The following is a 24,967-nucleotide window of genomic DNA, read 5'->3' as shown; positions in this document are numbered from 1 at the left end:
TAAAAAGCATTGGCCCGAAATTTTGCGCCTACGCTCTTAAACGAAACAAAGAAATTACTAAAATGCTCAAACTAAAAATTGTTGGAAACATAGTTAGACCGATAATTGGGAAAATCTTAAAATTACAACAGAACAAGACTTTAAAATTGCAAAAACATGGTTGCAAATAAACAAACTTACATTAAATTATGAAAAAACTAAATAGGTACTCATCTACTTTTTGCTATATATAAAAGTTGTCTGCCAATTTTTAATTCGTTAAATATAAATAAAAAAGATCAAATATATGGATCGAAGTACACAAAATATTTAAGAGTTTTAAATGGGAATTACAAATAAAAAATATTAAAACTTTATTTGTTGCATACCTCAATATGTAGTGACATTTTTGTGACTTAGTCAGGAGAAAACTGTAAATTTATTAAGATTAGATATTGACAAAAGTTAAATATTTCATTACTTACAATATACTTAGAATATACTAATACTCTTATAGTTGTAAGTAATAAAGTATTATTTATAAATACAGAAAAAGTTCTTTGTTTAAAATTTGTTCTGTTAAAAATTTGTAGTGCGGATAGAGTGTGGATAGAAGCTTGCAGACGAGAAGATTTGTTATTCAAAATGGATTCACTTTATAATAATTATAGGATTTGTGAACTGCATTTTGAAGATAATGTTATTGTAAAAGGAAATAGAAGAAAAACATTGGCGCATGACGCAGTACCTTCAATGATCTTTGTTATTTATATTTAACGAATTAAAAATTGGCAGACAACTTTTGTATATAGCAAAAAGTAGATGAGTACCTATTTAGTTTTTTCATAATTTAATGTAAGTTTCTTTATTTGCAACCATGTTTTTGCAATTTTGAAGTCTTGTTCTGTTGTAATTTTAAGATTTTTAGTAATTTCTTTGTTTCGCAAGAGCGTAGGCGCTAAATTTCGGGCCAATGCTTTTTAAATACAATCATTTTTTTCGAATCCTGAGAAAACTAACAAATATTTTTGAAAAATTTAAACACAGAATGAAAGATTACATTATTACCGAAGGCCGAAAGTCCCTTAGAATAAACAAAAAGTTTTTTTGAATGAGATATTTGAAATTAAAAATCACACTAAATTTTCTCTTTTTTTTTCACCCCTGTAACTTATTAAAATAAACATTATAGAAGTTTTCAGGGACTTTCGGCCCTCAGTAATAATTTAGTCTTTCATTCTGCGTTTAAATTTTTCAAAAATACTTATTAGTTTTTTCAGGATTCGAAAAAAATGAATGCATTTAAAAAACATTGGCCCGAAATTTTGCGCCTACGCTCTTAAGAATTTATATTGTGTGATATGCCCACTGACTATTAATTTTCTGGTTATTAGCTGTCATTGGCGGCTTGGCCACGTAACTTCAAAGGACTGTCGCTTCTCTGTGTTCGGTTTTTCTCTGGCTATATTAAATGACGAAAAATTGAACAAATAAGAATTGTTTTAAAGAAAATAAACATTGTTAGCGATAAGTAATATCATCCAGACCTAGCATCTTGATTTGACTTCGAAAAAAGCTGAGAAAATGCGTAACTAAATGCTAAATTGTAGTTGTTTCCTTCATATCCAATAAAATTGGCACCATACCACAAAGAATATATAAAAATAAAGTGTAAATAAGCGAAACACTAAGCCCAATGTATTCTTTATATAGATAAGGTGAAAAGATAAGACCGGTGGTAATGTGGACTTTTTTATGGTAATGAATAACATTTAGTTAATATGTAGTTAAGTATGAACGGAACTGGTTCTTTTGTTAGAAGAAATTTAAACCATGTGATAAAAGTTAGTTGTAAGTATAATAGTTACTGTATTTGAGTGGTAAAGCTTGTTTTATTCTTGGTTTTGAGTCGTTCCTTTTTATGAATATATATCGACGACTGCAAAGCAAAAATTATCAAGAGCCATTTGACGAACTTTACACGAGAGCGATTTAAAGTTTAAAATTTTGAAAAATAATTCATAAATAATCATTTAGTGGATTTATTGTCATAATTCCAACGAATTTTAAATGCCGTTTAAATACTTTATAAATTGTCATTTGAAGACTATCTATTTTTGTAAATAATTTATGCAATCATGTCGGTTAAATAGTAGGTAATATTTTCTGCTTTATCACAAACATTGTTATTGAAAAAGTTACCTACCAACGAAATTTTTTTTTAAGACAATGGACACGATGACCACTAAACTCCGTCCGGGGAGTCAGGACTGATGAGAGAGAGAGAGAGAGAGAGAAAGAGAGAGAGAAAGAGAGAGAGAAAGAAAGAGAGAGAAAGAGAGAGAGAGAAAGAGAGAGAGAGAGAAAGAGAGAGAGAGAGAAAGAGAGAGAGAGAGAAAGAGAGAGAGAGAGACAGAGAGAGAGAGAGAGAGAGAGAGAGAGAGAGAGAGAGAGAGAGAGAGAGAAAGAGAGAGACAGAGTGTTCCGTAGAAGTTTCGTTCCAACTATTTTGAGATGCTATTTTCAACTTACTACCTACTTACAAACTTTAAATCCTAAGATTTAATTGGCCATTGAAATAAAGAATAAAGAAACACAATATCATAATATATCGTGCTATCCGAATATGTGAACCTGACTATTTGAGGAAAGAATTGAACCAACCCGAAAAAGTATGAAGAGAAAATAGTCATGCTCTAGAGATTTTAAGTGACCTACTGTAAATTAAAAATAGTATAGATCGAATAAGAAAATAAGAATAGAAAAGGCTAGAGCAAATTTCAACAAAATGAGAAGAGTGCTATGTACCAGGGATTTAAAACTGGAACTAAGAGTTAAGTTGGCGAGGTGCTATGTTTTTTCGACTTTATTTTATGGAATGGAATCTTGGACCTTGAATGCGACATCAATGAAAAAACTGGAACCATTCGAGCTGTGGGTATACATAATAATTCTGAAAATATCATGGACAGCACACGTCACAAACAAAGAGGTTCTGGGAAGGATGAACAAAGAAATGGAAATTTTAAATACAAAATACATAAAAACAAGAAAATTAGAATATCTCGGACATATTACACGTGGAGAAAAATACACCTTGCTCCAACTGATTATGCAGGGAAAGATCCAAGAAAAGAGAAGCATAGGAAGGCGTAGAATGTCATGGCTGCGCAACCTGAGAGTGTGGTACGGATGTACATCAAATGAACTTTTCAGAGCAGCCGCCGTCTCAAAAGTCCGAATAGCTGTGATGATTGCCGACCTCCGCCGCGGAGATGGCACTTGAAGAAGAAGATAGATCGAATCAGTAAAATTTTAGCAAAGCATGACGTCAAGTCTATCTTCAGACGAACGAAGATGGTACGAAAATTTTTAAGATTATCCAAAGATTCATGAAAGCTGTTGTCCACCCCAAGAAATTATCTAATTTCCTGTTGACCCTTTAGATCTCTTAGAAGATATACCGTTTTTTGAATACTAAATTGGACTCACCCATACTCTTTTTCGTTTCTGATAATCGAACAAGGTACTTCAGCTTTATACTTTGTTAGTTATAAGTTTGTTTCCTTTTTGTAGATATAAGTTGATAATGATTTGCATTCATATTCTGATAAATTTACATTTTATATCACCGCAAAATTACCACTTATCTATTAGAGTAGTAGTGTTGCATCATAAATCACGCGAATTCAATTTTTGATTAGTATCAAAGGAAGCGTTATATAGTTCTATATTTATATCTTTTCTTTAGGTAAGGCAATACTAAATTTTTAAAATAGAAGTTAAGGGATAGTTTTGGCAAATACTTCTACATTTTTAAGTATTTCTCTTATCTGTTGTACAAATAGTTGATTTTTATTTGGTATTTTTTGTAATTGTGTGTTTAGAATTTGAATTTTGTATGTATTAGTCCAGTAGCTCGGGCGGAAAATAGTACCTTACCTTCCAATTACGTCAGACTGCATGGATTTAGCTGAAAATTTGGATTTAAGATTGTCTCATCTTCTTTTGCAAAAGGTATATATGTGCGAAGTGTTCTTTTTGTTTTTAAGGGGATCAAACCACCCTTAAGCGGAAAACATAGGAAAACACACATTTAAGGGTTTTATTCATTATAATAATAATAATAATAATAATAAATGTCTTTATTAACAACAGATTAAATTTTCTTTACAATGAAATATATCAGTAGGGCGAGATTCAGTTTGTGTACCACTGTGCAACAGCGGCACACAACTGCTCTTCCACCTAACCCCCCGAAAATAGGATAGATAGACTATATCTAAATAATGAAATTGTATTTACAATAAAACATAAAAATATTAAGTACATATTAAATTTATAAATTATAAACTATTTACTTTTTTTAATTCTTAAATTTTTAAATTACTGTTCAGCTAACAACTGCTCATAACTTAATCTCTTGAACTTGACTCTAGACAGATTTTTAATATTGTAGGACAAACTGTTAATATTGCAAGCAATTGAATATGAAAATGAACGTTTAAAAAAGGATGTTGTATGTTTAGGTAAAGTGAGGGTATTCTTGTGTCTAAGATTAAGATTATGAACGTCCGTCCTATAAGTTATTCGATTGTACAGGTATGGTGGAACTCTCTCTTGAATGATTTTATAGTAAAAACATAAAGCATGGAGTTTCCGACGATTTTTCATATTTAGCCACTTGACTACAGTGAAAACATGACTTATCCTTTGAAATTTCCTGATGCCAAAAATCAAACGCAAACAAGAATTTTGCAATTTCTGTATTCTCCATGAATCAAATTCAGTGAGACACGCATTGTAAAGCACGTCACAATAATTTAATTTTGATAGTACCAGAGCATTACATAATAATGACTTTGTGGCCCTACTTAATAAATTGCGGCTTTGATACAGTAATTTTAAAACGGCGTAACCTCGTTGTAAACAAATACTTACATGATATGTAAACCTTAAATCTTCGTCGAACCAAACCCCAAGGCGTTTAATCTTTTTGCTAAAAATTAAATTGTCATTTCCTAAGATAATTCGATTGGCATAATTCTCTAAAAATATTTTCCTATGGAGATTCCTCCCAAAAATGATATCCTGAGTTTTTGATGTATTCAATTTTAAACAATGATTTTGAGAAAAAATCTGCAGCTGAAGAAGGTCATGATTTATTGCATTTACCGCTTGATCACACTCATTTGGATAAAATGACATATAGAGTTGGGTATCGTCTGCATAATAATGTTGTGAACAGGACAAAAACACAGAAGGAAAATTAGATGTGTATATAGAGAATCTAAAAATCTAATTTAATTAAGTAAAATAAAGATTCAATCATGATTTGTACTTTAATACAAATTTTCAACCCTTAGAAACCACTGTGTAAGATTCATTCTCAGGAGATCATTCTCTCTCCTGTTGCCGACAAGGATGTAGCGTAGAATAATTTTTAAATAATTTTAAACTGTTTGTCCTTATTTTAGTGTAGTGTTATGTACAATTTATGTTTAGTTTCATGTTTAATACATTCTGCGCTTGCTGGATAGCCCAAATTTGACGAAATGCCCCTGATGATGCTGTAGAAAGCGAAAGTACTTGGGCAAGATTTGATTATTAAAATTGTGCTCGATATTTGCCTTTAATTTTTCAAAGTTCATTTATTCGAGCTTGTGAAATGATGTTTCTTTGTTTTTAATCCCTACAAAGCATCCATTTATGCAAAAAATACTTAAAAAGCCTGTTTATATTTTAAAGTTTTCTTCTTGTTTATCCTCGCTATTATCAGTTCTGCTTTTTCATTGATAGATTAATACCTCTAAGGAAGATTGTCGCTCCATTTTTTGCGCAGTTCTCAACTCTCATTTTCTGCTTATTTGAAATGATCCTTTAGTTACTGAAATATTTACCGAGATCTACCAAATATTCTGTGAGTATGTTGCTGACAGAAAACTTCTATTGTTTTATTGTATCAGATACATATTTCTCTGCCATTGTCCGAAGTATGTCAGATATATACAGCTTGAAGAGGGTTGGAGCAAGCACCGATCCTTGACAGAGACCATTTTACAATTTCCTCACATTGATCTGGCGACCACCAGCTATTATTTGGAAAGAACTATCACACGACATATTGTTTATTAGGTTAGCAACTCCGCTACATGGTATAATATTCAGAAAGTAGTTTTTAAAGCTTCTCTATGTGTGGTAAGACTGAGCACTTGATCTGTGTAGTAACTATAAGCTAGGAATACAGTGAGTTCTATTTGTGCGCTCTTTAAAATTGCTAAGCTGATTCTGTTAGCGAGTAGCTTCTCAAAACGAAGAACTTTTATTTCTTTGTTCTAAATTATGTATCCTTCTTCAATTCAAGATCTTTCAATTTTTTAAAAAGTGCGACCTTGCACAAAAGTCGTCAAAATAATGGTTTTTCTCAAAACCAAAATTATTCAACGCGGAGTCAAACCCGGTAAACCACAGAAAGCACATATAGTTCCCGCGGAAATTAAAGTGCAAGATATATATATATATATATATATATATATATATATATATATATATATATTATAAATAATAATAATATTTAGCCATTTTTTGTAACTACCCATATCTAAACTTTCTTATAATTGCTTTGCAAAATAATAATAGAATAATATTAAGATACTGCATTATAATATCAGTATTTTAGTTTAAAAACATAAACAATGTACTTTATCTTATTTACACTAAAAAATATTTTACAAAACAAACAAATTGCAATTAAAAAACACATTGTGTATATTGTGTATATTTTTATTTGCTATACTCATAACAAATTTAAGTCAAATATTATTGTATCACAAAAAAAATATACGCTACGTCAACTTTCTCCTGTATATTTAAGACACATACTAGATGAATTACTAAATGAAAAAAAAAATCGGTTGCCTGTAAAGTCGGTTTTACGGGCGAAGATTTTACGTAACAACGTCTTTTTCTCGGTAGAATATTTATTTTTAGTTTTAAAGAATCAATTTGAAAATCAAAACACTTATTCAGATCGAAGGTTCAAATTTTTGCTAAATAAATTTGAAATTAATTAAAATTTGTAATTGTAAATGGTAAAGTTGAAAATTAAAACATTTACTAAAATTGGAATTTGAAATTCTTGCTAAACACAGTTAAATTCTAACTCCGCGCGTGGTGATTGGTCGGTTTAGTTCGTTTGTTTGGTCGCCCTGTTTTGACAGGTTAGAGGTTATAATTTGTTATTTTAAATGTTTGACTAGCAATACGCGCTGTTTCTTCTCAATCGATTGAATTACGATTGATTGCAGAGTGATTTAAACTAATAATTTACTTAACACTATCAACATTTGTCAATAGTATGACATAACCTATAAACTCAGTTTCTCAACTTTTGTGTCAATCTAACAATTAATCAATCAATCATAGTTTACGATAATGAAATATTAGTGTACAATTATTTACCTTTATTGTTGTAGTTGTTGTAAATGACGAATCTAAGCACTCCACATTTTCACTACAGACACAGCTGACGATACTTTAACCACACGTGTGAACTTGTATTATGACGCTTTCTCGGTTTTCCAACGCCAAGAACGCTCGAGAAAGACAGAGACACAAGCACGCACCGATTCAACGCGCCTAATTCTCTAGTGCTGCGCGCGCAGCGGACCGATCAGTGGGAGAGAGACGCAAGGCATTCGCCGGTCCGGCGGGCCTCTCTCTCGTTCGGTGACTCATCCTAACAGACGTGAGCGGGCGTTACACTTTTTCATGAGTGACTCCGAGCCACAACCTAATTTAAGACGTTGTCACGTCAAAAGAACATGAATATCGAATACCTATAATACATGGGAGTCACAGATTTTGAAAAAGCTCGTCCAACTGCAGACTTGATAATAAAAATAGAACAGTCACTACAATTACATAAGTTTTATTACAGACCCTTTAAAAGTGACCTAATATTTGTCCTACAAAGTAAGATTTATAACTACATTCAAACACAGTATCATATTCTGTTCAATAATTAATAATCGTTAACCATTATTCATTGATTCATCGTTCATTAAGCATTACAATAATTATAGCTAACCCCATGGTGTTCAAAATTTTATTGTTGGGTGAGGTGGGTTATCTTATCTTATCTTATAGGAAAATATAATTGGTTCAGATTTTGTTTTTCAATCTGAATTATCTTTATTTCAGACTTACTCAACTTCTCTTCTCATCAACCTTTGCTTCTTAATAACCGCCAAACAGCAACCTTAAATGGTTCCATCATATCGATTTGTTAAGTAAGAAACTAGCCTCAGCCTGCTATGCAATAAGATCCGTTTCGAACGAAATCAATTCAGCATTTTTCAAAATAACAAAAACATTTTTCTTTGTTCGAGTCTCATTTTCGATGTGGTCTTATTACAAGCTGCCCAATCTTCTTCTTCTTTACGTGCCGTCTCCGCGACGAAGGTTGGCAATCATCATGGCTATTCTGATCATAGATGCTGCCGCTCTGAATAGTTCGATTGATGTGCATCCCTACCATTCCCTCAAGTTACGCAATCATGGGATTCTTCTCCTTCCTACAGTTCTCTTGCCCTGGATTATCCCTTGTACAATTAATTATGCATAACATGACCCAGGTATTGCAGCTTTCGTGTCTTGACAGTTTCCAATATTTCCATTCTTTTGTTGACTCTTCTCATGACTTCGTTGTTTGTTACATGCTCGGTCCATGATATCTTTAGGATTCTTCTATACACCCACAGTTCAAATGCTTTTTATTAGTCGACGCGTTAAGTGTCTATGCTTCTATCCTGTAAAGCAGAGTCGATAAAATATAACACCTTGTAAGCCTAACTCTCAAGTCTAATTTCAGTTCTCTTGCACAAATTACCTTTGTCATTTTATTGAAGTTTGTTCGTGCTTTCTCTATTCGAACTTTGATTTCTTTGGAGTAATCGTTTGTGTGAATAATTATTGTGCCAAGATAATTGTAGTTTTCAACTTGTTCTAAAGTTTTACCGTTAATTCTCAGGCTTTCATCATTATTTTGGGTTTTTGATATCCTCATAAATTTAGTTTTCTTGTTGGTTGGTCTTGAGGTTGTCTGCTATTATAATAGTATCGTCCGCATATCTACTGTTGTTAATTGGTGTTCCATTAACCTTTATTCCTGTTGTTTCTCCCTTAAGAGCTCTTTTCATAATTTCTTCAGAGTATGCATTGAATAGTAGTGGTGACAATACACACCCCTGTCGTATTCCTCTTTTAATTTCGAACCCTTCTGATGTGTATTCATTAAGGCTTATGTGTGCCTGCTGTTTATAATATAGATTTGTTATAATTCGGAGGTCATTGTATTTTAATCGTTTTACTTTGAGGACGTCTATTAGCTCTTTGTGGCGGACTTTATAGCCTTGTTGTAATCTATGAAACAGACGTACATATCTTGGTTCACATCCAAGCATCTCTGGATTAGTACGTTGAATGCAAAGAGCGCTTTACGGGTACCTACGTCTCTACGGAATCCAAATTGGGTTTCTTCAATATCCATATCAAGTATTTGGTATGGATGATCTTTAAAAACATTTTAAGTGTGTGAGACATCAGGCTTATGGTGCAGTGGTCGGTGCATTCTCTAGCATTTTTCTTTTTTGGGTGACAAATAAATGTTGAGGTCAACCATTTATTGGGTATGTCACCCGACTGATAAATTAAGGATATCAATAGGCAGTTAATCTGGCCCCAGGCTTTTTCTGTTTCTGGTGTTCTTTAGTGCATACAATATTTCTTCCTTTGTAATTTCTATACTTGTTTCTCTGTCCTCGAAAGATATGTCTTGTAGGTTTCTTCTTTCGTCGTCGAAGAGCTTTTTCATATATTCTTTCCATCGTTTTAGCTTTTCGTCAGTCGTTATCATAGTATAGTCAGTCATTCCATTTTTATCTAAAAGATTCGTGTTGTGGTTTCTTTTTTGCAACCCTGTCATTTCTTTAACCTTTTAATGTAGGTTGCATGTAACTGGTTGTATAGCAAACTGCCGAAGCCATATCAAAAACAATGTAGGTTGAATAGGTCGTATTTGTTCTGAAGATCTTCTATCTCTTTACATTTTTCCTCATACTAAGTTGGTTTTGCCCCTCTTATGATTTTTCTGATTTCATTGTTAATGATTTTGTAATTGTGACTGACTTTGTTCTTGACTTGTCTTCTTTGGTCCATCTTGACGAGTATTTCGTGGGTCATCCAGTTGTCTCTCTTTCTAATAGTCTCTTTTAAAATCCCTTTGCATGGAACGAGGAGGCAGTTTTTTAATGTTTCCCATTTTTGGTTTATCTCGTAGGTGTTAGTATCTAATTTATCAAAGTTTTCGTATATTTTCTGTTAGAGTTTGTTTTTTTTTTATATCAGCTTCTTTCAGTTTTCTAACATCTAATTTTGGAGTTCTTTGGATCTTTCTTTATTGTTCCAGCTCTTCCCTTGCCGACTTTTGCATTCAAATCGCCCATTACTACCGTGATTTCCCTATTCTTTGTCATTTTCAGTGCATCTTCAATTTCATCATCATCAATCAGCCAATCCCGTCCACTGCTGGACATAGGCCTCCCTCAGTTCTTTTCAGTGTTCTCTACACTGGGCCGCTTGTAGCCAGTTTCCCGCTACTCTTTTTATGTCGTCGGCCCATCTAGTCGGTGGTCGTCCTCGGCTTCTTTTATAATTTCTGGGCCTCCATTCCATAATTCGTCTTGTCCATCGTCCATCTTGTGTTCTGGCTAAGTGTCCTGCCCAGTTCCACTTAAGTCTCGTGGTTCTTTCGATGACGTCTTGAACTCCTGATCTTTGCCTGATTTGTCGGTTTGTTATGTGGTCTCGGAGGCTCACATTCAGCATTGCACGTTCCATGGCTCGTTGTGTAACTCTTAGTTTATTCGCAGATTTCTGCGTGAGTGTTAAAGTCTCTGCTCCATAAGTTTGTACAGGCAAAACACATTGGTTATAAACTTTTCGCTTGAGACACATGGGAATTGAACTTTTTAGAATATGGCTTAGTTTGCCAAATGCTGCCCATGTCAGGCCTATTCGCCTCTGTATTTCATTTGTTTGATTGTCTCTGTTTATTTTGATCTCGTGTCCCAGATATTTGTAAGTGTCTGTTTGTTGTATCTTTTGTTTGTTGTATCTTTGTTGTATTTGTAAATCTGCAATTTACTTTGATCAAATAAAAGGCAGATATCGCGCACAATTGATTAATTAAATCTTGCCCAAGTACTTTCGCTCCTTAGAGCATTTTCAGGGGCATTTCGTCAATTGCGACCTATCCAATAAGAATAAAATGTTATTAACATAAAATTAAACATCACACTACACTACACAAGGACAAACACTTTAAAATTAAAAAAAAATAGGCGAAGCTACATTATATATGGAAACCGAAGACAGAATGATTTTGTCTCCGGTCTGTCAGCGTATTTCCTTTTCCTATTTTTTGCATTATGGCTTTGGACTTTCTTTCTTTAATCTTATCAAAATTTGTGCTCAAAACTATAAATTTAGGAATATGGAAGTTTTATTAGCACATCTGGCCGATCAACGCTAGAAAATGTTGTTTGTATAGGATAATAAAAATAATATAAAGTAAATATTCCATATCCCAACGTGCATCTGCAAATTAATACATAATCGTATTCCAACTTAATGTGTGCAAATAATAAAATGAAGTCACTATCACTAACGGTATTACGTAATTCCGGTGCATCATAAAGGATGGCCCAAGATAATAATTATTTATCAATGTTCTGTACATTTACAATGGTAGATGTCAGTGTGTGCGAGCTATTTTTAGAATCACCTCTTTATTAGTCCTATAGCAAGCAGTAATACTTTTGCAAGCTTAGAACTACATTGAGTTTTAAATTAAAAAAAAAAATTGGTAAATTTTTTTAAATGGGACCGTAGAGTTTCAATAGGATTTAAAACACAGTAGAATGGAGGTAAGCGTAAAGAGTTATGTATTTTATTCTTAATTAAATTATCAAATACGGACACTTTTACAAATTTTCTCAGTTTTAGCACGTCAAGAAGCTGTTTCTTACTGTCATCGTTATCATCGTCATTGTTCAATATATTCTCGTCGCTATTCTTATTTCGTTGTTTTATTTTAATGATTTTTGTCTTCTCCATATCATTTCACCCTTTTGTTCTCAGCCTTTCTTGGTTTTTTCGTTGTATTGGGATCCAACTCGTAACTTGTTTGAAGTGAAAATTTCTTAAGCGGCGTTTTGCACTTTTTGGATGGGAAAAAAGTATTGAATACGCGACAGATTTTTGCGACCGTCACAGCATAACATAAATTGGTCGGAAAGTCGCACATCTCGGGAAAAGCTCGACACGAGATTACTTGGGATTTGAGGGATTGGGTAGGCTGGCTGTAGGAAATCGGAAAGACAGCTTTTAATCACTTCTTGAGCGGCAACAGTAGCATTCGCATTTGTCAATTTTCACGTTTTTTTCACAGCAACGTGTTTCTGTGTATTATTGAAAAGGAAAATAACATAAAAAGGACGTATAATACAGTGGAAGAATTTCCCGTAAAACAAAAAGAACAAAACAACAATATTATACAATACAATCGAGGGTTCGAACCCCCTCCCTCCCCTGTAAAGCATCGTAACGTTTTAAAAGACCCCCTCCCCCCTAATTGCGTTACGGAATACTTAAACGACCCCTCAGTGAGAAAATCTAGTTGATTCGACGGACTCTGTAACATCGAAATGGCAGCGGCCGTCACTGTTTGATTTACACACACATTCACACAGAGCGAATTGCGACAAGTCAACTCTCGAAAGCCGAGGCGCCTCCACTCACGAGCACACTCGGTCACAAAATTACAGTGCAATACACTGGTTTTGGGGCCGAGTTACGCTCGAGACTGCACAGGACCAATGGTCACTAGAGACAGGGCTTGTCGTACCTAGCTCGAAAACCAACACATTCACTGGAAAGAATATCAATCCAGTCAAACCCTTTCGCCCCTGGCTCACTAGCTGGCATAAAGTGACTACAACTCCACAGAAGGCGAAGAAAATGCTAAATTTCCGGTGGTCTTCTGGTCTGTTTGCGGTGTACGCCATTATAAGCAAAATTCAAACTCAAGCCGAAGAGGGTCAACCTTCCCTAAACGGGTACACAAACATTCTCTCCTTTTCGCAATAAAAAAATCTCTACCCTATCCTTCTAGAATGAACAATGAACTACTACTACAATACACGAACATATTCCAATCTCTTAACCTCAATAAAATAACACTTTCAAGTTTTAATTTGAGCAATAATTTGTTGCTCCTATCATTGTTTTAAATACACCACTGTATAAATATAATATTATAGATAATCTAGGCTACACTTTTTTATGGTCTTGGCAGAAAATAATAGAGCACTGTTTACCCAACCTAAAAAATCGATGTAACTAAAAATAGATATTCGTTTCACCCTGGTTGAAGGAACTTCCGCCACTCCCCTGAAATTTCGATCTGTCCAACATTTTCTTTAATAGTTCTCATTTAACTATTGTGCGACAAACATGCATCGGAAACAGTCCCTTATCAGTAAGTAGGTAATTAGTGATAAAACTATTCAACGATTGGTGAAAAACAATTCTTCAATAATTTACAGAATATAATACGCTCTGACAAAAATAATAAACGTGATAGAATAAACTATATCGAATGTTTGGAATGGATACGAATAACGGTATGTATTGCATTACAAATATTATACAGGGCAGCATTAAAAAATACAGGGTTATCTTTTCCCAACTATTTAAATGAATAGCCAAATCCCAACAGACACGACATTCCCAAAACATACAGAGTCAACCAAATATAATCATGATTAGGTAATAATAAAAATTTCATGTTCATCTTCATGTGCCTTGTCCGTTCCGAACGTTGCCAATCAACATGGCTATTCTGACTTTGTTTACGGCAGATTTGAATAGTTCAGCAGATGACAATCCGAACCATTGCCGCAAGTTTTGGAGCCACGAGTGTCTTCTCCTCCCTGGATACCTTCTGCTGTCTATTTTCACTTGAACGATCAGCTGTAGTACTCTATATTTATTATGTCTCATAACGTGACCCAAGTATTCCAACTTTCTTTTCTTTATACTTATTCCTACCTCTCTCTCTCTCTTTACCTATCCGGCGTAGTAACTCTTCGTTGGTCACGTGCTCAGTCCAGGATATACGTAATATACGTCGGTAAGCCCACATTTCGAAGGCCTCTACTTTTTTCATCAATGTTGCGGTCATTGTCCACGCCTCGATTCCATATAACAAAACCGGGAATACATAACTTTTCAGAAGTCGAATTTTGAGAGGTAGGGTGAGGCTTTTAGAGGTGAAAATTTGCTTCATGCTAGTGAACGATACTCTTGCCTTTTCTACTCTTATACGTATTTCCTTCGCTTGATCCCAATTTGAGTTAACTGTTATTCCCAAGTAGATGTACGAATCCACGTGTTCAATTCTTTCATTGTCTAATATCAGTTGCTGTGGTGGTTGTTGGGTTTTGCTTACTAACATCCATTTGGTTTTTGTGATATTTAGTCTGAGTCCATATTGTGCACTTGTTTTTTGTATCTTACTCATTAGGCAACTCAGTTCTTTCATGCTACTTGCTAGAATCACAGTGTCATCAGCATACCTTATGTTATTAATTATTTCTCCATTTATCTTTATGCCTTCTGTGCTTTCCTCCAGCGCTGTCTTAAATACTTCTGAGTATATATTAAAGAGAATAGGAGACAAGATACAGCCCTGTCGTACCCCTTTCTTGATCTCAATTTTATTGGTCAATGTAGGTCCTACTTTCACTTTAGCTGTTTGACCCCAATAGAGACTCGCTATTGTTCGAATGTCTCTGTTCGAAGTTAACAATTAACTTTAAGCATACCATAGATGGTGACGTGGTTTGAGTGGAGGTTAACGCGGGAGTAGGAACCAGCGCAGGGGTTGGCGTGAATATTTCTGAAAGCTAGATTTTGATTGGAGGGTGGAGCGGACGATATTTTCTTTATGAGAGATCTTCATGTCGAAGGTAATCAGATGCCGCTATCTCTTTTATTGAGATAATTTGGTCTTTTTTTTAATTCTATAACTTCTCGGATAATTTTTGGATTATAAAAGCGGATGGTGCTATAGTTCTGGAGTTTTCAAAATCAATTTTGTGACCTTTATGAAGATGGTGTTAATGGTGAGAACAGAAATGGATTGTTCATAAATCCTATTTTGGATTCTACGATTTGTTTGGCCTATATATGTCGGGGGGCAGTCTGCACAAGAAATTTCATAAACTTCATGTTGTGCTTTTGGAATGTTGTCTGTGATTGATCAGACAAGAGATGAAAGTTTTTGTTAGAGGGTAAATATTGTTTTTATTTCTCCTGATTTAAGAATTTTGTAGAGTTTGTCAGTGAGACTATTGATGTACGAAAGAAAAGCTTTCGTATGATAAGGGTCTGAGTCTTTGGGTTGAGATTGAGTGGGAGATTAATGTCATTTACAGCAAAAAAAAAAGAAACAATCACCCTACCGTGTATTTTCGTTCAGCAAACCTATTAGCAAATATTCAAATATTTATAAGTGGTCGAAGAAAGGAGAAGATTGTTAGAGAAATCCAAAATATATTGTTACACACAAGCAGTAATTATTATTAGCTAAAACATAGATTTAGCTGGACGTGTTAGTTCAGATCTTACAAAATATTAATTATTCACGATGACCTGGTAAAAGATGATCTTAAAAAGAAAGACTATTCAATATATCTATACTATATCAAAACATGAAAAAAATTACGGGATGTACCCCTTCAAAAAACACCAACGCTACACTGCACTGGGTACATGTAAAAAAAACTAAAAATAATGGGATATGTTTCCTTTTTTATATTTGCTACCAAACGGAAATATTTAGTTTAATAATTATCTGGTGAAGCAGGATAAAAAAGGTAAAAAACTTACGTTAAAGTTTTTGTTTTACTATAGATGCTTACTGGTTCTTTTAATGGAAAAAAGGCTACTTCCCAATATCTAAACCATAGTAGGTTTCCTAAAAATAAAAAACAAAAAACCTATATTTCTCGCGAGTGAACGAAGACAGAAATATTTACTTTACTTTTAATGTACTGACGCGGGATACCTTTAATGTCAGACTACCAGCTTGTTCGCAAGCTCTACCGGTAATAAATAATATTACTCACATGTCATCGCAATTTCAGTCACAAAAATTCCTCCACGGGCTAAGACACTCAACACTGAATCTTTTGATGGGCGCTTTATTTACTTTGATTCTCATGTCGGTCTTGATTGAAACTTCGTCCATAAAAGACAATATGGACTGAATAAAATAGACATCCACATGTTTGTTTATTATATTCTAAGAGTCACTTAAAATGTTTTCTTCGGAGATTTGTAAAACGCAATACGTTAAGTGCTTATAAGAACTATATAGATTTCTATGATATACAGGGTAAAAGAAAATACTATAACCTCAAAAAGATGACAGAAAATGTATCAATGATTATAGGAAAGGAACAGTATCATTCAAGAGCCATATCATCACACAAGAGCTATGTCAGAAAACATCGTGAATATTGTATCGGAAACTACTAATGTATGTACGTACAGCGTTAACAAGCCTTTTAGGCCCATTGCTAGATGGATAATTTCCATCGTTTTCTGTTCTTAGCTATCAGCTTCCAATCTCTGATTCCAATCTCTCTGACATCTTCCATCACTACATCTCTCCATTTCTTTCTTGGTCTTCCTCTCTTTTTTTGTCCTCAGGTACTCTCCAAGCAATATTCTTGACTAGTCTATTACCTTGCATTCTTTCTAGATGACCGAGCCATTCTAGTCTATGTTTTTTCACCACTTTTGTTATTGTAGAGTTAGCATACAAATGGTACACTTCTGGATTAGTTCGTCTTCTCCATTCTCCCTCTACTACTTTTCCACCAAACATTCTGCGAAGTATCTTTCTTTCCCATGCTTCCAATGTGTTCTGTATGGTTTTGTTCATAGTCCATGTCTCGGCAGCGTATAGCATTGTGGGTCTAATTATAGTTTTGTATACTCTTATTTTTGTATTACGAGATATATCTTTGGCTTTAAATATTTTGCTCATAGCTCCAGCACACCTGTTGCTCTTGGTCAGTCTCAGGTTGTTTTCAGTTTCTTAGGTTGGCAATCCAAATGGCAATTGTAGCTATGAAAACTACTGTACGAAAGATTTCTGTGGATAACCGGTCAAACCATCTCCTCAGGTCTTTCAGAAACGAGTTCTGGCGTCTTCCAACTGATCTTTTGCCTCCAATATGATTTGGAGTAATTCATATCTTTCACCTCTTAACACATGACCCTAGTATTGTATTTTTCTCTTTTTGATTATGCTGAGTAATTCTTTAAGCTTACTCATGTGCCAAAGTACTTCACCGTTAGTAATTTTTTGTATCCATGGAATTCTAAGCAGCCGTCTGTATATATATATATATATATATATATATATATATATATATATATATATTTCAAAGAATATATTCTTTTTTCTTTTTTTTTTGTTTCAGGAGTCCATTGTCCAACTTTCACAGCCATACAGCAAAACAGAGATAACGTAACATCTGATCATTCGAATTCTAACCTCTAGACTAAGGTCTAATCTTGTAAAAATTGTTTTCATGTTCATGAGTGTTTTCCTTGCTTGTTCAATTCTTGGCAAGATTTCTTTTTTGTGTTCCACTGGCTGTTGATATTTGCTCCCAAGTATTTTATGGAAGTTCTATTATTTGTACCTGTTCTATTATTTGTCCCTTGGCATACAAATGTACGTTTATTAGTATCTTTAAAAATACTAGAATTTAAGTTTTGGAAACATTTAGATTTAAACCGAACATTTCGCTATGACGAACTACAGCATTTATTATATTTTGTAGTTCTTGTGCGTTGCTTGCTATTAGGACGGTATCATCAGCGTACCTGATGTCTATGCTGGTTCCGTTAATCTTGATTTCACCTTGAACCTCGTCTAATGCTTTTCTGAATATAAATTCCGAATACAGAATAAATAATATTGGTGATATAGACAGGGCTTACAGAGCAGTAATTAGAGAGATATATATATATATATATATATACCACCCCATACCACTCGACGCAATAAAGAAAGATCTTCATTCAATAGGTAATAAGGTTAGAAATATACCCCTTCATTTTGAAGACCTGGAGCCGGAAAAGAGTAAGAAAGACAGTTTGAACTACAGTAACCTAGACGAAATGTTTACCATAAATCAAGATGAACGTCTCAGAGGTCACCAGTTTAAACTTAAAAAAGAGAACTTTTCTACAAGATCAAGACATAACTTTCTACCAGAGTTTTTGAAAGCTAGAGTAACCTTAGTGATATTGACATTGTCGCTGCTCCCTCTACCAACGCGTTTAAAAACAGACATAACCGTTTTTTATTATAGTTAAAATATTGTATTTCTTTTAAACTAAAATTGTCATTTTGTAATTTTTTATATAACAGTAGTATATTGATAATAAAATATAAAAACTAATATGTTTATCTTTATTTTCAGGTACTCAAGATACCAAACGGTATTCATCAAAATTAATATTAAACGCTATCGTCAAAAATGTTTTTCAAAATAAATAAACGAGTATGGATCAACTTTTTCATCTTTGTGATATTAACTATAACTATTGTATTTATGTTCTCAGACGATCACGTAACAGAAATACATACTAAGATAAACAGTGAAAAGAAAGAGGAACGTGCCACCGTATCGTATAATATTAATAATATTACGACGATTTCTCCTACTAGTACGGCTACTAGTACTTCTACAACTACCAATACCGCTACTTCTACTAGTCCTACTCCTACCCCTTCTACCATATCGTCCACACCTAGTGACGATATACACTGTTACAGAGAAACAAGTTTAGGTTCCCTTCCCGATATTTCTGAAATATTCCCTAGACCTGGGAAATCAATTTTCTTCCACGAAACTTCTTGTAATTCCTTCAAAAAAGGCAAAATTACCATCAATTCAAGGCAAGCATGCGCAGTAGAAAGCGCAGCACGTCTTAATCCGAATTTAGACATTTATGTGCTATACTCCTCACCAGGTCTTATTAAGTCCGAAGGAGACGAGTCTGATAAATTTCTTAATGTACTACAAAGTTACAAGAATGTGAAAATAATGCACTTAGACTATGGGAAATATACTAAAGGAACTCCTGTGGAGGAACTATACAGCTCTGGAAAGATAGAAAAGTCAATGTACGTTGTGTCACACGCAAGTGATGTTTTAAGGTAAGAGCAATAAACTATCCGTAAACTTGGCGTAGCGTAGGATTTTTATTCTTTTATTATTCGTAAAAATAAATATTTATTTTAATGAAGATCAATTTTTGGTTGTATGTTGAAACAAGTTATGAGCAGATTTTTGCTATTACTATCTGTTCAATAATACTTTAAAGTTTTTTCTAAAAGTTGTCTAAGAGTGTTTTTCAGGTGTTACGATGCTAAAGATGATAATAACAGTACCTTAAGATTTAAATTAGATATACACCCTATAAATGGCAAGACTGCGCGCCGTCGCAGACTTTCTAAGAACCTACCGTTGACTCGCGTGCCTACAAAAAATACTAAGAAATGATAGAAAACCCACATCTCCACTATACGGTGAAAATGTAATTGTCTACACCATAGATGAAAAAGCCGAGGAGATGAGGAGGACTCTCGGGAGAGAGTGTATATTAAATTACCACTAAGACGAAGATGTAGACTTCATCGAAGAAGTCGAGGAACAACAAGAAATGTCCGAAGAACCAGAGGAGATAATCACACCTAAATCTCCTCAAGAAATAAACCAAATAATTAAAAATAGCTCACAAAGAAAAGCTCATGGTCTAGATGAAATTTCAAATAGAGCTCTGAAGCATCTACCAGCAAAAGCAATAGCACTTTTAACCAACATAACAAACGCGATCCTTAGATACAGGCTCTTCCCAAATCGATGGAAGGAAGCCCGCGTTATCATGATTCAGAAGCCAGGAAAAAATACCATGTTTACTGACAGAATACACAGAAGCAGCGTTCATGGATGTAAGCAAAGCCGTCAACAGAGTCTGGCATAAACACCTAACATACAAAATCAGATTCTACGAATACAGTAAGGCCCTGAAGAGACTTATCTCTTTGTACTTAAAAGCAACCGAAGCTTCAGGGTACGAGTAGGACAAGTACTATCCGAACATGAAGCTCCGGAAGCTGGAGTGCCACAGACAGCAGTCCTGTCACCCCTACTGTGCACAATATACACCGTAGATGTTCAAAGAACACCAGGAACAACACTACTCAGCCTTTATGCAGTCGAACAGCGATTGCGACCAAACACAGAAACTTAGAAGTAGCGGTTAATAATCTATAGACAGCATTGGATAACATTCAAGAATGTTGTATCCAATGGAAAATAGTAATCAATTCAGAAAAGACACAAGAAATCATATTCAAAAAGAAAAGAAAAACCCCAGGGGAACAGCTGTTGGTGCAAGATAATCCCATCGAATGGAAAAGAGAAGCAACATACCTAGGAGTTAGTATGTACCAAGGCTTAACCTTCACGCAACACGTGGACACAACCATCCAAAAAACAGCAACAGCCAGAGCAGCAATAAGAGGACTCATATGTAGAAAAAGCAAACTGCGCATAAAGACGAAAATGAAACTGATAAACAGCATCATACTTCCAATAATCACATATGCGTCTCTCGTATGGGGACACATAAACAATTCAAATAAAAAGAACATACAAGCAGCCCACAATAACATCCTAAGAGAAGCGGCAAATGTACCCAGATACGCCGCTGAATGCTTTCTGTTTAAGGAACTGCAACAAGTAAGGGTGATAGATAAAATGGTAGAAAAAGCCAGAATTAGGTTTGCAGAATTAGAGAATCATCCAAGCCCGATCTTGCGAGAGATAACAAGATATAATGCGTTTCATCGATGGAAGCACAAAAGACCAAACCAGCAAATCCTGGCAAACACATAAAGTCTAGATAATTCGTAGCTCCACCAACAGAAGAAGCCCCAGCACGCAGCACTGGAACTTTTATTAATTGATGTTTATTTTCAGGACAACCTTCAAAAAAAAAATAAAAATAAATAAATAAAGGCTTTGTCCACCAAAAAAATCAAAAAAATACTAACAAAAATGCCACAGCCATCCAAAAAAAATTAACAAAACCCTCAAACCTGGGTACGAAGGGCCCACATCCTCGGACACCGAGACTCGAGCAAGCAATTTCAGTTCGATGATACGTCGCTAGGAAAAGAGCGCGTCACGCTAGCCTGCATTGATCGGATTATCATATCCTGTTGGAGTTCTTATACCCAGGACTTCCACACGAAAAGCATTTGGCTGATAGTTTTGCCCCTATCGCGCATCAGAGTGCTATAACGGGGAAAGGGATGGCCCCTGAAGCATTGGAGCGCGATGGAGTGACACCTGTTTTTAACTCGAGTTAATACACCTTCTTCTTCTTCTTCTTAAAGTGCCTATCCGTTCCGAATGTTGGCGATCATCACGGCTATCTTTACTTTGTTTACTGCAGCGCGGAACAGTTCAGTGGTAGTCGTGCTATACCACTTTCGTAAATTTTAAAGCCAGGAAATGCGTCTTCTTCCCGGTCCTCTTTTACCATTTACCTTCCCCTTAATACACCTTGCTCCAATGAATTGTTACACCCAAACGTAATTCTTAGGGGTGAACATGTCTCGCAGGCTGGGTTCACTTAAATTGCTTGCTTCCTTGCTGCGTCGCCAATAATTTGTCATTATACAGTGGTTGTTTAACGCGTTAACAGCATAGATCTTTAATTTATTTTTGTAAATAACATGTCTGTTTATACACCCGCAGAACAAGTTCAAATATTAAAATGGTTTTATGGTGGTAATTCTGGACAACAGTGTGTAGATTTATATTCTGCGTTTTTTTTAGAGGAGACCAATTCCTTGCATACAATCAATTCATAATATTGTTAAAAATTTTGAGAGTTGTTATTGCCTTAAAAATTGCAGAAAATGTTTAAATAAAAGCGTTGCTAGAGAATTAGATGTTAGCAATGTTACTGTAACGAAAGTATTGAAAAAGCACGGTTACAAGAATTTTAAATATTTGAAAACGCAGCAGCTGTATACAAAAGAATGGAGTTTTGTGAAACTCTAATAACAAAGGCTAATGATAAATTTTATTAAAAACTGGAGAATGTTTGGTTTCATCAAGACGTTTGTTAAGTTCACAACGCTCGAATTATTAAATGCGCATGGAGACTAGAGCCCAAAACTTGGATGAATTAAAAAATCGAATAAGAGAAGTCTCCAATTCTGTTAAAAACTGATATAAATGCACTAATGCACCGCTTTATAAAGGTCAGTGTATTTTTATCGAGTATAAGAAATGAACCGGGCATACGTAATGAAAACAAACATTGAATTAGAATGACGTAGATGTAAATCCGATTCGTTGTTATGTGCTACTAAATGATTTTCTGTCGTGGTGTCGGAGGAGATCGGGAATTACAATTACCTCGTACGAGGCAATGTTGCCGATTTTAGCGCTTTATGTAGTGTGCAATATCTAATCCAAAACTTAACGTACCATATAAGATTATAGTAAAACACTGCAACCATTCTTAATACCTAGATATTATATTAGACAATGGAGTCTCACTAAAACCATATTGTCATAAGTTGAAGAATAAAGTAAGTGTGATAAGCCTACAGCCGATAAGCCCATGGTAAAGCAGAAGTGTGGTACGCTGATATCGAAAAACTTATAAAGAAGACCAACAACGTGACCTAACTTTTATCTTAGGAGACTTTAATGCTAAGTTAGATAAAGAAAAGGTATCAGGATTGATAATAGACTTCGGACTTGAAGTAAGGAATAACAGCGGAGAAAAAATTAATTCTGTCATATTAGGCCACAACATATTAGGCCACAAATACACGGTTTAAATTTATATTAACTGTTATAAGATATTCTTGTTTCACAATAAAGTAAGATCCACAAGAAAACTAAGTTCCTGTAGCTGGCTGTATACCATGTATCACAAAATTTTTTATTAAAATCCTTTATAAAAGGTATATAATTAAAAACCCAATCGGGCTATATCACAACAACAAAACGTTTTCGGAATCCCGATTTCGAAATTCGAAATCGAAACTATTGTACCGATCTCAAGTGGTCAATAGCAGAACGTTGAAGCAAAAATTCTTTCCAACAAGAAGAAAACAACAATTTTAACGACAGTGTCCAGAGGTACAAGCGCCCAAAAGTACAACACTCTCCCGTACCTATTTCCAACGACTTAAAATGAGGTTGAAGAAATAATAAAATCTTTAAAAAACAAAAAGTCACCAGGCATTTGACACAGTTTTACATAAAATATTGCTAAATAAGCTTAAAAAATATGGTTTTAGAGGGCTTGCATATAATATCCTAGAAAGTTATCTTCTAAACAGGTAACAACATGTTTACATAGATGGAGAAATTAGTAAGGGAAGAAGTAATAATCTTAGGAACAATTCTCTTTAATATCTACATCAATGATCTATTCAGACTGAATATTACAGGTAAGGGGTAAGATAAGCTTTGCAGATGACACAGCTATTTTCTATTATGCAAATATGTGAAATAATTTAAAACAAAAAGCCGAAACAGACTTTGTTACATTTCAGAAATAGTTTCAGCTTAATAAGCTCCCCATAAATGTAGATAAAACAAAGTATATGCCATTTACATCGTGTGTAAGTAACCTCCCAAATCTTGGCTCATTAAAAGTCGATGCGAAAATGAAATTCCATATACACAGGCGATTAAATATCTAGGTATAATAATTGATAAATATTTACAATGGAATAGTCAAGCAAATAATATAGGTAGTAACTAAATTAAGAGAGCGTCTATCAAGATTCAAATTTTTTTTAGGAATAACTCATTTACGATTTTTTTATTATGCACTTATCTACTTGTAGTGCCTATGCGTTTCGGATGTTGGCGTCCATCATGGCAATCTGTATTTGATGGCAATCACACTACTGCTCTAAAAAGATTTGTGGATGCACTTATACAATGTCAATTTACCTATGGCCTTTTAGGATGAGGTGGAATACGGAATAATTACTTGGATTCTATAAACATTATTCAGAAGTGGCTAATTAAAATTATTTTTTATGGGAAAAATTTAAGATATTCTAGCCAGCTGTTACTTATATAAAGGACATATTTAACTGTACGTAAATTATTCTATTACAAAGTCCTTATACATATGCATGAAAAAAAAAAAGATGATATTAAATTTTAACAATCGTGCCCATCAAACTAGGTATTCACGGAATAATCCAAGTTTACACAAATGTAATGAATCCATACCATGATTGTTAAAAAAAACAAAGCAAAATCAGCTGTACGTCTTCATGGATTTGCCATCAACTACCCCTCATATACCTTTTAGAACCTTTAAAACCAGTATAAGATTTTTTCAGCTTTTCTACTTTACTGGCCCATAATCGTATTTTTCTTCATGCACCTATCTGTTATATCTTTTTATTTTACAGATTTCTATCTCTGTGGAAATACGGTGGATATTATTTCGATCTCGATGTGGTACATTTAAAACCCATTCAAGATCTCCCGCTTAGTTTTGCTGGAATAGAAGCTGAGGTTGATTTGGGTTCTGCAGCTTTAAGTTTTTCTCCAGATGGAATTGGGCACGAACTGGCTGAACAATGCCTTGAAGATTTGAGAGACTGTTTTGATGGAAATGCATGGGCGACCAATGGCCCTGGTGTAATTACGAGGTAAAGCTCATTTTTTGAGATCTGTTTAGTACTTGTATCTCTTCTCTACTTATCTTTACCTTA

General features: G+C 34.3%; 2 protein-coding genes across 7 annotated transcripts in view; one reads left to right on the top strand and one right to left on the bottom strand.

Annotated features, from left to right (window-relative positions):
• Positions 1–24,967, bottom strand: part of LOC140436540 (phospholipase A1-like) — a 234,149-nt gene that overhangs the window by 33,480 nt on the left and 175,702 nt on the right. The gene's annotated exons all lie outside the window — the stretch shown is intronic.
• The window catches only part of LOC140436536 (lactosylceramide 4-alpha-galactosyltransferase-like), a 46,374-nt gene that overhangs the window by 15,854 nt on the left and 5,553 nt on the right, over positions 1–24,967 (top strand). For 2 of the 6 annotated variants that reach the window (XM_072525429.1, XM_072525426.1), the window contains 2 exons: positions 18,609–19,348; positions 24,662–24,904. In XM_072525429.1, the coding sequence (XP_072381530.1) occupies positions 18,666–19,348; positions 24,662–24,904 (926 nt within the window). In that variant the 5' untranslated portion in view covers positions 18,609–18,665. Of the gene's footprint in view, positions 1–1,688; positions 1,831–3,619; positions 3,731–11,857; positions 11,967–13,566; positions 13,725–18,608; positions 19,349–24,661; positions 24,905–24,967 lie in introns of those variants that run through there. The other 4 variants (XM_072525425.1, XM_072525427.1, XM_072525430.1 and 1 more) reach the window with 4 other exon arrangements.

Source organism: Diabrotica undecimpunctata, chromosome 3 (assembly GCF_040954645.1).
Source record: "Diabrotica undecimpunctata isolate CICGRU chromosome 3, icDiaUnde3, whole genome shotgun sequence".
Classification (NCBI taxonomy): domain Eukaryota; kingdom Metazoa; phylum Arthropoda; class Insecta; order Coleoptera; family Chrysomelidae; genus Diabrotica; species Diabrotica undecimpunctata.
Note: the sequence above shows the minus strand (reverse complement) of the source record. Positions and strands in the feature narration are given on the sequence as shown.